The 17,000-nt window shown below is 41.8% G+C and overlaps 2 protein-coding genes across 12 annotated transcripts in view; one reads left to right on the top strand and one right to left on the bottom strand.

Moving 5' to 3' along the window:
* Positions 1 to 11,265, bottom strand: part of TMEM266 (transmembrane protein 266) — a 125,880-nt gene extending 114,615 nt beyond the window's left edge. For both annotated transcript variants that reach the window (XM_011282990.4, XM_045058980.1), the window contains exon 1: positions 11,133 to 11,265. The gene's annotated coding sequence lies outside the window, so the exon portion shown is untranslated. The remainder of the gene's footprint in view (positions 1 to 11,132) is intronic.
* NRG4 (neuregulin 4) overlaps positions 10,856 to 17,000 on the top strand; it is a 209,158-nt gene continuing 203,013 nt past the window's right edge. For 7 of the 10 annotated variants that reach the window (XM_045058983.1, XM_045058988.1, XM_045058985.1 and 4 more), the window contains exons 1-2: positions 10,856 to 11,488; positions 13,985 to 14,046. In XM_045058983.1, the coding sequence (XP_044914918.1) occupies positions 10,993 to 11,488; positions 13,985 to 14,046 (558 nt within the window). In that variant the 5' untranslated portion in view covers positions 10,856 to 10,992. The remainder of the gene's footprint in view (positions 11,489 to 13,984; positions 14,047 to 17,000) is intronic. The other 3 variants (XM_023255040.2, XM_023255039.2, XM_023255038.2) reach the window with 1 other exon arrangement.

Here is a 17,000-nt window from a genome sequence, read left to right as displayed (position 1 = left end):
ATAGCTTTCTGGTTATACTTTTAAGAACTACCTAATTTCAGCAAGTAAGACTAATTTTCAGGTGTTAAAAAAAAATTTTTTTTTCTGAGGCAGATAGATTCTTGATAACCTGGTAAAATCTGAGTTGATCATGATATATTTGTAAAATATTTTGTTTAGAACCTTAAACTGTCTTTTTCGTAACATCTAACCATGTCTAACCAATCCTACAACAATCCTGAGATAAACAGGGCAAGTATAAGAACCCTGATGCTTACAGAAGAGATGAACCACAGGTTCTAGGGTAATCAGTAAAAGCCAATATGACGTGAGGTGGTATGAAAAGGGAAATGTACAATGGACTAGAAGTCAGGAAACCTAGGTTCTATGTTCTAGTTCTGCCACTAACCAGTAACTTGAGCTTTGGCAAGTCATTTGCCTCTCTGGGTCCAATTTCCTCATCTGTACAATGAGGATGCAGAATGTGTTAGCCGGGCCTGTAATAAACAAATACGTACACTGAATGGCTTAAACAACAGACACTTATTTTCTTATAGTTCTGGAAGGTAGAAATCCAAGATTGGGGTCCCAGCATGGTCAGGTTCTGGTGAGAACCCTCCTCCTGGTTTGCAGATGGCCACCTTATCACTGAGTTCTCAGATGGTGAAGAGAGTGAAAGAGAAATCTTTCTCTTTCCTTTAAGTTTATTTATTTTTCTTAGTAATCTCTATACCCAATGTGGGGCTCGAACTCAAGACCCTGAGATCAAGAGTCACATGCTGTTCCAACTGAGCCAGCCAGGAACCCCTCTCTTCCTCTTCTTAGAAAGCCATAGTACTATTGGATTAGGGACCACTCCTTATGACCTCATGTAACCTTAAGTACCTCCTAAAGACCCTATCTCCAGTCATGTTGGGGGTTAGGGCTTCAACATATGCATTTCGGGGTGGGGGACACAATTCAGTCCATAATTATCTTTGGAGTTCCTTAAGCACAAGTCTAGAACACAGAAGATGTTCACAGTTGTCTGTGGAATGAGAAATTCTACCTTGCCTCCTTGATTTGAGAAATTGCATGAGGTGTATTTCTAGACTATTGGTTAGTGATCATCTTGAAGGTCTTCTATGTATGTCTTCCCTTAAAATTTTTTTTTAAGTTTATTTATATTTTGAGAGAGAGAGAGAAAGAGGAAGAGAGAGAGAGAGAGAGAGAGAGAGAGAGAGAGAGAGCGAGGATCCCCAGCCCAATTCAGGGCTCGATCTCACAAATTGAGATCAGAACCTGAGCCAAAATCAAGAGTCAGATGTTTAACTGACAAAGCTACCCAGGTGCCCCTATGTTTTCTCTTTTTAAAGGTAATTACAAGCCAAAGGTGATCTTGGGCCAAAGCAGGTCTCTCCCAAGGTTGAAGCCTTAATGCTCTTCAGAAAGTAGTAAGTACATCTAACTGTTCAGCCCTTGGGTGTGACATGCAACTTGTGCTGCTGCATTTAGAAAAAACCATAATGGTGTCAACTGGAGGTGGGTTTGATGGGCCTTCTTTTTTTTTTTTTTTAATGTTTATTTATTTGAGAGAGAGAGAGAGAGAGACAGAGTGCAAGCAGCGGAGGGGCAGAGAGAGAGGGAGACACAGAATCTGAAGCTGGCTCCAGGCTCTGAGCTGTCAGCACAGAGCCTGATGCGGGGCTCCAACTCACAAACTGTGAGATCATGACCTGAGCCGAAGTCGGACACTTAACTGACTGAGCCAAGCAGGCACCCCAAGTGGAGGTGGGTTCTAAATCAGAAGTCTACAGCTAAATTTTCTTTTTTTTTTTTAATTTTTTTTAACATTTATTTATTTTTGAGACAGAGAGAGACAGAGCATGAACGGGGGAGGGTCACAGAGAGAGGGAGACACAAAATCTGAAACAGGCTCCAGGCTCTGAGCTGTCAGCACAGAGCCCGACGCGGGGCTCGAACTCACGGACCGCGAGATCATGACCTGAGCCGAAGTCGGCCGCTTAACCGACTGAGCCACCCAGGCACCCCCTACAGCTAAATTTTCGAACAACCACGAAGATTACTGAGCAATTGTGGTCCTTCACCAAAGCACAAAGTACTTTGTCATTCCTAAGTCGCCCCTGAAGCACCTGAACATGTTTAGAGCAGCTTTGGGATCAAAAACAGCCTCTTGGGGGCTCCTAGTGGGTTAAGCATCCTTACTCTTGAATTCCACTCAGGTCATGGTCTCAGGGTTGTGAGAGCCTGCTGGGCATGAAGACTGCTTAAGATTCTCTCCCTCCCCCTCTCCTTCTGTCCCTTTCCTGCTTGCACGTGCAAGCTCACTCTCTCAGAAAGAAAGAAAGAAAGGAAGAAGAAAGAAAGAAAGAAAGAGAGAGAGAGAGAGAGAGAGAGAGAAAGAAAGAAAGAAAGAAAGAAAGAAAGAAAGAAAGAAAGAAAGAAAGAAAGAAAGAAAGAATCAGCTTCTGGTAGGGAGAACCAGCTTACCTCAGGTCAAATATGATTCCCTCCAATGGCGATCAACTCAAGAGTTCTCCAGTCATTATTTTTTGTTTAATATACTTATTGTCAAAAGTATAAAAGTATTTGGGGCACTTAAATACATTTCAACAAAAATACCCCAAGGATGATTAGGATATTGCATTCGAGTTGTTGTATTCAGACCCAAGATCTTTTAGGAATATGACAGTCTGAATTTCTGTAATTACTTTATTGGTTTACTTCTTATTTATGATATAAGCCACAACTGCTTATACAGACAGTCCCCCAATTGTAATGGTTCAACCGATGATTTTTTGATTTCATGATGGTACAAAAGCAGTATACATTTAGTAGAAATTGTACTTCAAATTTTGAATTTGGATCTTTTCCCATGCTAGTGATATGCAGTACAGTATTTCCCCTGATGCTGGACAGCAGTAGCAAGAGGCAGCTAGCTCCCAGTCAGCCACAGGCTGTCAGGGTAAACAACCGATACATTTACAACCATTCTGTTTTTCACTTTCAGTAGAGTATTCAATAAATTCAGTAGAGTATTCAGTATTCAATATTCAACACTTTATTATAGAATATGTTTTGCATTAGATGATCTTATGCTAATGTAAGTGTTCTAAGCATGTTTAAGGTAGGTTAGGCTAAGCTATGATGTCAGGTGTACTGGGTGTATTAAATGCATTTTCCATTTAACAATATTTTCAACTTATGATGGGGTTATGAACCAAAGATCTGTAGACACTAAATTTTCTCTATGTTAGTGATTTCAAACCCAAATTTACCTTTCAAGCCTATTACAATCTTCATCTTCACTTGATCCAAACTGTCCGAGTTCTGATATTTTGTGAATTGGGAAGACACTTGAGTTTTCTGGATTGATCCTATAGAGCAGTGGATCTCAAATGGGGATGATTTTTACCCAAGGGGACATTTGGCAATGTTCGGAGACATTTTTGATTATCATAACCGAGGAGGGGGCTGGTAGTACAACTGGCAGTAATGCTTATTTTGCTTGGGAGGGATGGCATGGGGAAAGAAAAAAGTCCCAAACACTTTATAAAAAAAAAAAGAAAAAAGCTTCAAAGGTTGGTAGAATTTCAAATTCCTTTTAAAAATAAGTTACTCCCGGGGCACCTGGGTGGCTCAGTCGGTTAAGCGTCTGATTTCCACTCAGGTCATGATCTCACTACTCATGAGTTCAACCCCATCGGGCTCTGTGCTAATAGCTTGGAGCCTGGAGCCTGCTTCAGATTCTGTGTCTCCTTCTCTCTCTGCCCCTTCCCCACTCACGCTCTGTCTCTGTCTCTCAAAAATAAATAAATGTAAAAAAAAAAAAAATAAGTTACTCCCTGTGCTCCCATTATTTTAGTGATTTCTATATATCCCTCATCATTCCAAAAAGGTTCTGAAGTGGTTAATTCTCCCTATGGTGTTGACTCAGTTTTCCCATATAAAGCTTACATGGGCTGTAGGACTGATCAATACAAATTTCAGTTTAGAAAGAAAAATGGTTTTGGAAGGACCAAGAAAAACCATCATGTTTTGGCAGTTAGAAGATAGGAGTTAATTCCTACTATGCACATAGTGCTATATGCTGAGAAGGGTATTTTTAAAAAGTGTAAATCACAGCTGGTGTCCTTAAGTGATTTATAATTTGCCTGAAAGAGGTAGGCTCGGTGCCCAAGGGAGGACATCTTCCATTACACACGGCCTGTGCTAAGGGCCTCCAGGTGGGCACAGCCCTTCTGGCTCTCCCTCCTCTGGCCAGGGAAGCAGGGGCAGAGCAGAAAGGGGTGAAGGTGGTCCTCAAGTGGGGACAGCATGGATAAAGTCTTAGAAGTGGGCACATATTGGGAAAGGCCGGGGGCAGTAACTAAACTTAATTACCTGCAGATACAAGGGAGTCTCTGAAGGTATCCAAATAGAAGTTACAATGATCAAAGTTGGCAGTTACCAAGTGCTTTACTCTTTACCAGGCACATTCATTTAATCCTCTTCCTGACAGCCCTAATGACCTAGCTATTCTTCTTCCCATTTTATGGATAAAGAAACTGAGGATGCGGGGGGGCAGGACAGCTTTAAATAACTCACTAAAGTCACACAGTTAGCAAGTGCTAGAGCCAGGGTCCAAACCCTGGCCAGAGCCTATACTCGTAACCACTTCTCCAGACTGCCTCTTGCTAGACAGGAATGATGAGAGCAGAGCAAAGACCAGATGCCTTAGGAGGGTGCTGCCAACAGAACATTTCAAGGAGTAGAAGAAGTCAAAAGGGTCAGATGTTGCTGAGCCATCAGGAACGAAATCTGAGAATCGGCCATCGGATTTGTGATTAGGCAATCACGGGTGACCTTTAAGAATTCTGTTTCAGTAGAGGGGTAGGAACAGGGGTTCCTTGTAGGACATCAAGGGAGGAGTGATAGCAGATAGAGCCCCCAGGGAAGAAACTGACAATGAAAGGACATGGAGAGACAGGAGAGAAATGTCCAAGCTTTTCTTTTGAGATGATGTCCCCAAACAATAGAACACTTTATTTCAGGGACTATAGTATATTTCACCCTGTTCTTTTGTCTTGGAAGGGCAAAACTAACAAAGTTGAGTAGTCATGGTTAAAGGAGAATTAGCAAGTGTCACAGAAATTGTTCATTAAAAACACTGCATCAAACTGAGGTACAATACAACAATTTAACTGTTTGAAGGGACACCATTATGGGTGAAAGGTTACTTGACTTTATATACTGCATTGGCTGGACACGATGGCAGTTTCGTAACTAAGGTAAGAGACCGTGAGGGAATCACAGATGAAAGAACTCTTTTCAGATCTTTTGAGCCAAAAGAGAGCAGCCAAAATGAATGTGTATGTTCTGGCTTTAGACTGAAATCCAAAGAACAGCTGCCTGATCCCAGTCTGGACTTCCAAAACCCTGGCCTGCAAAGAGCAGAATACTTATTAAAATTCTTTGTTTTAATGAGCTGTGGGAACATGCATTATCAGCCCCTGTCCTAGCTACGGAGTAGTTTTTATGATAAACCAAAAGCAGTTTTAAGGAGGCTGCATTTTTTTTGAAGGGGAATTCTCTACTGGCAGGTAATTCAGGCTGCCTAGGGCAGCAATTAAAGTCACAGAGGAGGAGGAAAACAGGAGGAGAGGAGGAGGAGGAGCCAGAGTGTGAGGCCACCCTGTGGCTGAGGAGCAGTTTCACTGACTTTATCCCATAACCATGAACTCCCTCCAGCACCCCAGTGTACTAAATTCTAAAGGGTTCTAAGGCTGACTTATTCCCCCAAATGCCCATCATTGTGCTGGGGCCCAAGAACTACTGCAAACCACAGATGTATGAAAGGTAACCAGAAGTCTGGGACTGCTTGGGCCAAAAGAATCTCAGGCTGTGATGCTGTTGGTACATGCTTCCTGCCAAAACTCAGACACACGAGCTAAGTGCTTTGGCAATGAACTCTCACACTCTGGCTTAAACAGGAAAGACACCAACAGGTATTTAATCTTTAAAAAATGCAACAGGCTGATGCCGGTAATGCAGTGATTAATCTGCCTGTGTGAGTGTGTAGATTCTTCTTCCTTTCTAGTTAACTCAGGCCACTAGGAAAGTTGATGGAATCTGGTGTCTCCTTCTTTGGAAGTCTTCAAAAAACATTATGTATGCCAAATAGAGGGGAAACTACACAGGTCTCCTCTTCCTCTCTGGCCATCTCCCCCTGTACTTCCTGCTACCTTGTCACACATCCAACCCTCAGGCAACTTTCTTTCCATTTTCCTGAGTCTACCTGGGAGGTTCCTCTCTCCCAGACACCCACTTAAGAGTAAGATGAGATCTCTCCTGATTCTTCTCTACTTCCCTTGCTGTTCCCCACTGCTCACTACATGGAAGTGTAAGGGCTAACAGAAACAAGACGAGTGGAAGGCTGGAAAGATTCAAGGATGCCACAGTGACTTGTCAGTTCTTTTCCTTAAATCAGGGTTCGGGAAGTAAACAAAATAGATAAAATCCCTGTGTTCTAGAGCCTTCATGCCCGGGGTGGGGGTGGGGGTGGGGGTGGGGGTGGGGGAGATGGGCAATAAACAAAATAACCAATTTATATGGTAAATTAGGAGGGGCTATGAATGAAAACAAAGCAGGGAGGAGAGCTAAGAATGCTCATTGGAGAGTGCTTCATTTTATTTTTTTTTATGATTTTATTTTATTTTTGAGAGAGAGACAGAGTGTGAGCTGGGGAGTGGCAGAGAGACAGGGAGACAGAATCTGAAGCAGGCTCCAGGCTCTGAGCTGTTGTCAGTGCAGAGCCTGACGCAGGGCTTGAACTCACAGACTGTGAGATCATGACCTGAGCTGAAGTTGGAAGCCCAACCAACTGAGCCACCCAGGTGCCCCGAGTGCTTCATTTTAAAGGAGTAGTTAGATTTCAAGCAAAGCCAAAAGGAGGTGAGGGAGCAAACCAATCAGATATCTGTGGGAAGGACATTCCAGGACAGGGAACCACTAATGCTAAGGCTATGAGGTAGGGGGAACAGCAAGGAGGTCAGTGTGGATGGGCACAGGCAGAGTGCTATTCATTCTGTATTCTGAAAAAGCCCTGAGTTTGAGCCACACTGATCTGGGCTTGAACTTAGCTTGGCTCCTTAAATCTCCTGTACCTTGGACTCCCCTGTCTCCACACTTATACACAGTTAACCACAAAGGATAACTGTAAAGGGTTAAAGGAGATACAGAATGTAAATCTACCATAGGACACAGATCGTGCCCAGTTCCTACCCACCACACATTAGTCCCTTGCCTCTTCTCCTGGTTACAGGGTTCCTTTCATCTAGCTCTCATTGTGGTTGAGCAAACATGTCTAGAACTATGCCATTCAAGGGTCTCTAGGAGTACAAAAAAGAAAAAAAAAACCTGCAAACCAGTATGCATCTATGTATATAGTACCGTTGGCAAACAGTAATATTTTAGTATCCACATTCAAAAATCTAGAATTCACACCTAACTATTAATGCTGACTATTGCTGAGGAGTAAGATTACTAAAGATTCTAATCATTGATCTTCTATCTTCTATATTTATGTAATGCTTGACATTTTACAATGAATACATACTACATTTGCAAGCAGAAATCACAATATAGGCTAGTGTTGATGCAGAAGAAGTGATTTCCTGGCCCTCTCCTATTGAGTAGCCACCATTCCATCTTGCTTACCCAAGCAAGGCTGCCTGGTGTGACCTAACTTTAGGAACTCTTACACCTTCTATGTGGGGAAACTGGGTACAAATAAGGCCAAAGGGAGCTAGAGGGTTCACAGATCAGACCTGAACTACAGGTCTTATGGTGGGTGAAGGTCTTATGGTGGGTCTTATGGTGGGTGTGCCTGGCCAGCAACTGTGAACTCTGGTCCAGTTTGGAAACGGAATGGATTAACTTATGGATTGTGAACCATTTTCTTAATAAAATTAAAACTTTTAAAATGGCTGCCACCAAGGGGAGAAAAAGAGACTGATGAAAATAAAGTATCTTAAAAATAAGCTGTGAACTTCTTTTATGACTCAAGATTGTTGACCCTGAAAAAAATATCATTTTAAAGAATACTAAATTAAGAATACTATAACAAAAAACACATTTCACAACTAAGTAGTTTACAAGGTCAAAGAAAGACAAATAAGCCAGTTTCCAGTGTCTTACTCAATGATACATTAAAATGTGCATTACAATCAGTCATTGCAATGCATGCTAGCCATAGCTTGGCAAAATTTTAGTTGTTCTCACCTCCAAAAAAACCCCAAAAAGACACTTGGTGAGAGGAAAAAATAATGCTTAAGCATCCATAGTTGACCATACGGTTTTTCCTAGTTTAACTTTTTTTTAATGTTATTTATTTTTGGGAGAGACAGAGAGACTGACCATGAATGGGGGAGGGGCAGAGAGAGAGGGAGACATAGAATCTGAAGTGGGCTCCAGGCTGTGAGCTGTCAGCACAAACCCCAACACAAGGCTCAAACTCACCAACCGGGAGATCATGAACTGAGCTGAAGTCGGATGCTCAACTGACTGAGCTACCTCGGTGCCCCTTGGATGCTTTTTAATTATGAGATTTCTTACTGAAGAAGATAGTGATGCTCTACATAGGAAAACCCATTTCCTCTCCAGAAATCAAACAACACCTCTCTTTACTTTCTGCTGCTTCCCCAGTAACACCAGGACTCAACTTGAGTTTATCTGAAGCATAGACTGGAAATCCCCACGGTGGGAAGACTCCATCTCAGCATTTCCATAAGCACTAGGGAATGTGCTCTTCCACAACCGAATGTTTTCCATGAGGCAAAATGGCTACACAAACTGCTTTACTGTCAACACAACACAGTATAATGAAAAAAGTAAGAATACGGTGTTCTAAAACCAGTCATATTGTCCAAGGAAGAAAATTTACAAGATAGTCTTATATTTCCTACCTAGTATCAGTCACCAATTTGTGATTACAAACTTGTAACTTCCATGGGATATCATTTTCAAATAATCTCTTATATTTACCTATACCTTTTTCACAACCATCTTAAATATGTGACCTGAATATAAAAGTTTGTAGCCCCATAGAGTGCTTTTTCCATTGATGCAACTATAGCAATTTCTAAGTCTATGGAGAACTACTAGGAATGTGTAGCAAAATCCAATATTTGCATTATAATAATGCGCTTGCAAAAAATGATTAAGTAGACATCCATAGCTGAATGCACAGATACTAAGATTTTCAAATGAGTAACTGCAACAATCGCAGAGACTGGATTATGGTCCGTGACTGGTATGGATTCCTTCACCCCATTAAGACACTCACATACAAGTGTGATAGGTAATGTTGTTCTTATGACTAGCAGTGAGACCAGAAGCCAGTGTGCAGGGTGGCAAGACTGGAGTGGGATGCAATAATGAAAAACATGAGTGACTCATTCTATCTGATGCATATACATTTTACAGATTTAAATCTGAAGGGAAACAACTTTTTGAACTTAACTGCTTGTTTGAGAGAGTTAAATGGAAGCATGTTTAAGACACCATTTTTTATAGGCTCAGTGCCACCTCAAAAAATTCCACAGACCCATTCTGAAACAACAGTTTCTCTTACTGGAAAGCTGCAAAGACTGATGTGGAATCTATGAAATGGAAAATCGGATCCAAGCATGTATGCTCATGCATAAGCTTGATCTAAATGCAAATGTAGATACAGCAGCAGCACCAGGGTTAAAGGTTCCTTCCAATACCCCTCCACCTCCAGCAATTACATGCTTTTGAGTGTGCACCTTTATCTGGCTCTGTGTGACCTTGGGCAAGTTAGCTAACCTTTCTTAGTCTTAGCTTCTTCATCTTCAACATGCAGATAATAGGTTTGTTTTAAGGACCAAATGAGATTGTGCACAAACAGCCTTTAGCTCAGTACCTGGCACATATGAGCATTTAAGAATGTGTCCTCATGATTAGATACGGCACACAGACTATATTTTACAAGCTATTAGTTCTACTGTCATATCCCAATGTCTTGTGATAACCATTTATATTCTACGCTTCTAGTTTTTACTATTCTTTTTACCACAGTGAAAACATATATCCCGCTTTTCCGACTGATGCTTGAAGCAAGGTGAGAAGCTAGGAAATAGGTAACATACACACTAAAGAAATTTAGTCTTTAGGATATGATGTTATTAAGTATATGGAATATAAACAAATCATGTAATTTATAACATATGGAGCATCATATCAGAGGTTTTATTTTAAAAGAAACAAAAGCCAAGCAGTATTAAAGAAGATAGGAAGAACCAGTATGGGCTTATCGCTAGGTATTAGTGACTGAAGCAAGGATTGGTGGGCTAAATTATGGAAGATTTCATGGGGTCTGACTTCCAACAGGTGGCAAGCTTTAGTCATCTTCAGATGCAAAACCTTAATGAGTTTGAGTATGCAAGTCTGGAGGGTTCTGTTCAAGGCCTCCTCTTGGCAACCAAGGGAAACAATTTTCGGGGTTTAAGCCTCCTTGGCAAGTTAGCAAGCAGGGAACTGTATGCCCTAGGTTGCACCTGTCCCCTGAAGGGGATTCTGGCCTGACGGTGAAAACCCACCATCCTTTCCTGACAGCCCATCCTGCCGCTGTAGCGCCTCCAGACAAATGGGGGAAGCCCAGTAGGAAGTGGTCACGACCAACCAAGCCACAAATGCCCAGGGTGTGGGATTTCCACTTCAATACCACGCCTGAAAACCGAAAATAGGCGCCACTCATCCCATACTGCAATGGGATTCCCCCAGCAGCAATCCACCACCCCCCCCCCACACCCCAGCTTGCATGTTTTATTAATAAATGCAAGATGGCACACGGAGGCAAAGAATGGGAGGTAAAACATCTGCAGCTGGACCCGAACCAGAGCAGTTTGCAAAAATAAATAAGGAGCATGTGACGAGAAGCAGATTCCCAGGCTGGCACTGAAGTCCTGGGTTGCCCCACGCACCCTCCTCTTGCTCCCCTGGCGAGCGGGGATGAAGGTCAGCGGTGAGATCCCAGCCCTCCCGGACACGCATCCTGCAAACCTCGACTGGCCCCTACCTCCGGCCCGGCCACAGGACCCGGACACAGAGGCGGGGAAGCCCCGGCCACGGCCGGCTTCGAGGACACATACCTGCTGCCTGGGCTCGGGATTCGCTTGGCTCTGCAGCGGTGCCGGCCGCAGCTCGCGCTCCCGGGGCTCCCCTGTCCGCCCCCCTGCCCCCTCGCGGCTCTGCCGCTCCCTGGGCTCCTCCGCCCACCGCGCTCGGGGGCGCGCGCGCGGTCTCGCTTCGGCGGCTTACCCGGGCTCGCGCCTGCGCCCTCGCCTCCCGCCGTCCGCGCGCGCGCCCCCGGCGGCTGCGGAGCGGCGGCGCGGCTGTCTAGGAAACAGCAGTCTCGGCGGGTCCGGCTGGCGGCTGCAGCCGGGCAGGGGGCGGGGGCTGGGCAGCCACCAGGGCCCGAACGCAGCGCGCCGGCGCCGTGGCGTGGGTGAGGGGGTCGCGCGGCCGAGTCGGGGGGCGGGGTGGGGGCGCGTGTGCATGTGTGAAGGAGAGGAGGGGGTAGCGAAGGGAAGATCTGAGCTGGAGGCGGGCGGGGCGCCTCGGGGAAGCAACAAGTGCGCTGGCCCGCAGGGCCCCGCCTGGGGGATTTCGTACGATCGAGCTAAGAAACCTCCTTTGGCTTTGGTGCAGCGCTTTGCAGTTTCCCGAGCTCTTTGCCGGTTTTTCGTTACATCCGCACATGGCACTCGGTGAGGGAGCGAATGGCAGGCATTACCCTCTACGTTTTGAGGCCACCCAGGGGAAAACCACCTCTTTCTGGCCAAGGTCGTAACAGAATCAGAAACCCTTGACCCTCCATGTGCTGTCTTGGGATAAAAATACCTAGCAGAAGCCTCATTTGATAGTCTCAGCCCAGGACCCTTGTAGGGCAGTGTTTCTCAACCTTTTTTTTCCCTATCCATTATCGTCCTCTTAAGACATTTAGACATTTTGCTCACGAATCGCCGCACCCCCACATGAAATTCAAATATGATTGATAAACTGTATAGTTATTTACAGTTAAGTGTAGCTGAATCTTATACATATAGTAAGATTTCACCCCTTGGAGATGATACTGACCTCACTGAGTTCTAGGACCATAGTTCTTGGTTAGCAGGTGGGTAAGTGGAGTAGGTGAGGATTCTGGATGCAACCACAAGTTTTTCTCTGTAGGTTAAAAGAGTCCTCGCATATATATGCACGAGTCTAATGTCTGCAGGTGCCGTGAGCAGTGGAACATGGTCTCTATGGCAGCTTCTGGGATTCATAGCTTTTATTTGTAGTCTGTATCAACTCATGCTAAAAATACAGCCATTTTCCTATGGGGTCCTGACATTTTTGTTAAGATACTTGAAAAGTTTGGAAATCTTCCTTTCTAGGACACTTCAGTGTAGCCTTTGGCTCTGCAGACAACCTTATTTTCTGGATCTCCTACCTCTTCTGAAGCAGATTTTGGTTTTGTTTAGGCCCATTTGGCCTCCCAGGAGTGTTTTTGTCATTCTTGCTTCCTCCTCCCCTTCTGCTTTCCTAGCTAAAAGATGAAAATTGTGGAGTTGAAAGAGTAAAAACCTAGGTCAAGGAATTGCCCCAGGGGCTGCATCATGCTCTTCTCAGACTCAGGAATGTCTGGGTAGGGTGTGAGTATCTAATTTGGCAAGCTGGGAATAGGTAAAATTTCTTTTTCAGGCCACCCCTCATCTGTGTTTCTTACCCTAATGGTGCAATTTCAGAGGGAAAAAAAGCCTTGGAGGTGATATTTGTAGAAGCTACCTGGGTTGCCAGAGAATTTTTCTTCCACATTTCCAGAAGAAAGAAATGTGGACTGGAAGGGAGAAAGTGGGGATGTGTCAAGAAATCTTGGGAGGATGGATGAATTGGGGGTGAGGGGAGTATAGTTTTCTGACGGGGTGGAAGCATTTTAATTACACTCAAAAAAAGGTGTAAAAAAAAAAAAGCCTTAGCATAGTTGGCCAACATTGTTATCCACTCTAGTTTTCCCCCACTTCGTAGAACTTTAAAGATTTGGTTAATACCGTTGAAAAGCACCCAGTTACAATGCTAGTTAAAAGAGTAGGACAAGTATTTTGAAATTTACAGACAAATTGGAACATCACTTTAGTTACCTGGAGTCTTTGTAGTCTAATACAATTTTTGGTTCCAGGTACAATGCTACTTCAAGGGAACTTTCTGTCTACAATGGCTGTTCATAAAGACAGAGAATGAGAAAACTGTAGAAATTGCGTACTAACATCTTTTACCTGTGTCTTCTAAGTGTGGTGCCCCAACTCCCCCCCCCATCCCCCGTTTTTTGGTAATCTGAGTTTATGGAAAATGTAGGTGCAACCATTTTAGGTGGTAGTGTTAAGTCAAAAATCCCTGAACACCTATAATTTGTCAGCTCTATGCTGACCCCTGGTGGTATCCTACTTCACAGCACATACTCCAAATTAAAATCTTCGCCCCTTTAGGTAAATTATACAGGGTGTTGAAAACAGAGATAGGTAGACAAGATGGCGTTCTGCTTTCTCCAAACTTGTCCTGTTCTTGTTTTCAAATACCCCTAACACCCAGGGGAGGACTAGCCCTTGAGGCTGATCAGTTTAGAGGAACTGAACAGCTCTGGCAGGCCTCTAGCTTGTTCTTAAACTTGCCTACAAGAATCACTTGGGGACTCTTGTTTAAAATCAGATTCTGGAGCCTTACCTCAAATCCATTAAAATCTAATCTGCAGGAAAGTGGCATATGATTTTTATTTTTAACTGCCCCAGGGGCAGTTTAACTGTTTAACTGTTTAAACAGAACAGGTATGCTTCAGAAGACTAGGTAACTAACCAGAGGGAATTTTGTGGGTGAGGGAGCCCCCCAGCCATAGGAAAATGGGGTTATCAAGCAAGAGTGGAAGAAATTAACTGGGTTTAAGCCTTGTATGTCACTTTCTTGCCAGATATACCCGGTTTTAACGTGGTTGTAATTGGCATAATATCCCATACCAAAATGTCTTTTGAGGTAAGTCTGATTTTGTTTAAGTTAAAAAGACTCTTTCAAGAGTACTAGAATCACATATCAGAAAGTTTGTGCATGTATGCCGCTGTAAGATTATGAGAGGGCAGATTAGAGATTATGTTGATCTTGTGAATATCTGAAAAAAGATTGATATCAGGGTTAAAATTTGTTCTCTTGAGGTAGTTGCTTGTAAAAATGGAACATATAAATCTGATGCCACATGATGTGAAATTTAATACCAAGAGATCTTAAATTGTTAATGTTTATGTATCTGTTTTAAAACCTTTTTTAAATGTTGGTTTATGATGCTTCTTCATTTATTTGGAACACACAGGGAGAAGGCAATCTGAGTTAGTGAGAATCCTGAAAAATGGAATATATGTGACTTTGTGTGATACTTTTTTAAACATTTAAGTATAGACAGTAAGTGCTAACAAAAGAGCTCTTAAAAAAATCCTGCTGAGATGGCTTTAATGAATAAATATGATTGAATTAAAATCAGCAAAATTCATGTGCATACAGTCTTGTGTGGATAAAACACAAAGCATACTACCATACACGCAGTAGGTCTTCAATTAACATTCATATTAGGGGCACCTGGGTGGCTCAGTTGGTTAAGTGTCCGACTTCGGCTCAGGTCATGATCTCACCGTTGGTGGGTTCGAGCCCCACATTGGGCTCTGTGCTGACATATCAGAGCCTGGAGACTGCTTCAGATTCTGTTTCCCTCTCTCTCTGCCCCTCCCCATCCTGTGCTCTGTCTTTCTCTCTCTGTGTCTCAAAACCAAATAAACATTAAAAAAATTAAAAATTCATATTAAAAAGGTTTTCTTACAAGTAGGTTAAATATAATTCAGCAAACCCATCTTCAAGGATAGTACCTTGATGGTAGATTTCACCTTGAGCAGTGGCATTCAAAGAGTGGGGCAAAAAGGGCATCACCTTGGGTATAGGCAGTAGTAATTCTCATTGTCCTTAGAAAATCTAAACTATCACAAACCCACTAAAAGTTTGTCTACTTCTTATTACTGGTAATTTTTATGTATCAGAAATTCTAAACAATGTCGGTGATAAAAATCTATCAGTCTAAGTTCTAAACAATTTCTCTAGTTTTAATGTATATATAAGCTGTAAGCATATTTTAATTACCATTTAATAACTATATTCTACATGGAAGTTAATTCACAGAACTCCCAGTTATACAGTTGGCCTTCAGTAAACATAGACTCATCTGTATGGGTATTTCCCCAAGTAGATTCATAACAGTTCGGGGTAATTCAGAGCTTTGGGCACAGTTCATGTCTACAACTCCTTTGGTCTATATCTCTCATTTAAATAATTCTTAATTATTAATAAACAGTGGTAGCACAGTGATTATAAGGATGAAGAAACAGAAACTGATTGCTTCAGTGTTGTTACTCTGTGTGACCAGTTAGAGTTTTCATTTGTATGGTAAACTCAAGAGTAAAACAAAGTGCAAACTTGATGGTGTAATATTTTGGGCTGGTAAGTACACATTTTAGTTCATATGTGAAATCATTGTTTTAAATAATTGAATCAGAGAATATTTTTAACTTTGAAAATTATTCTTTTTGTTAATATTTGCTTTAAAACTAAAGAACAAATCAAGAGACTAGGAGATGTAATGTTTTTATTTAGTATGTCAACAAACCAATATGTAGGTTTAAGTTTTTCCTTTTTTCAAAAACATTAATTCCATTACTTTTTTGGGGGTACTATAATACTTATATTGGCATAGACGTGGAGTTGAATAAAAGAATTTCATGATCTGTTTCTTTCCTGGATATTATTATTTGTTTCATTTCATGATCATTACTTGAAATAATTTTGTCACATAGGAGAGGAGGTGTTAAAGGCAAACCCCCTCTGTATGTCATGTTCTGAATATACCATTGGGCTAAAATGATCACAAAGTGGATGGTATTCAAATGAATTGAGCTTTACTATAAGCTTAATATTTGGAACTTTACTTGTTCTTCATGAGGAAACTGTTCTTTTGGTTACATAATTCATGTGTCAAAATGGAATATCAGTGTATATATATATATATATGGTATGTGTGTGTGTGTGTATAATGAATATATATGTATATAATGAATATGTATGTGTATATAATGAATATGTATATAAGGAAAATGATCCTATATTCCAACTATAGTAAGATTGGTCTATTTTAAAACTTAGCAAGCACATGACTATGTGTTTATTGATGGAATCCTATTTTTCTTAAAACAGCCCCTATTAGGAAGGTATAGTTATAGATGAGAAAACTGAGGTACAAAGGGATTAAGTAACTTGCTCAAGATCACATAGCTAGTAGGTTCAGGAACCAAGATCCTGATTCACAGACCCAAGTTCAACCCCAGTGCCTCAAGTGATTCACATGTATACATCAAATTGTGCCTCAATGAGTTTTTGATGTTTTGCAGTTACAAAATTACACTATTAATAAAACTTTTATGTTCATTATTTGTAGGACTACAGAAGGAGCATAAACTTATTTGGGATTGTGCATTCCAAAAATTGGCTTGTTATAAAAACTTATGTTATTCATATATGCTACTTTTATATAATTAAGGTCTTGTGAGCCACTGCCTTTATCTTCTCAGTGCCATATAAAGTAAAGCCTTTTGGGGCATTTCAATACTACCTTATTGAAATGACAATTCTTATGAACTCTCTATGCATAATATTTTTTCTTGGTAGAGACATAATACAAAAAATAACTTTTATAATAAAAGAAATATAATTCCTTGCCATCCCCCAGAACTCCCTGCTTGAAAGGGCATTCCCCCATTCAATACCCTTTTAATAAAATTCTATTTCCCTCTTAATCCAACTTTTAGCCTTGTATTTAATAATGAATAGTTTTCCTGTGGCTTAAAAAAAAGGTTGGGGAAGGAGGAGAAATTAAATATATTAACAAAGTAAAATTT

Source organism: Felis catus, chromosome B3 (genome assembly GCF_018350175.1).
Source record: "Felis catus isolate Fca126 chromosome B3, F.catus_Fca126_mat1.0, whole genome shotgun sequence".
Taxonomy (NCBI): Eukaryota; Metazoa; Chordata; class Mammalia; order Carnivora; family Felidae; genus Felis; species Felis catus.
The sequence above is the reverse complement of the archived record's forward strand: the minus strand, read 5'-3'. Positions and strand labels throughout refer to the sequence as shown.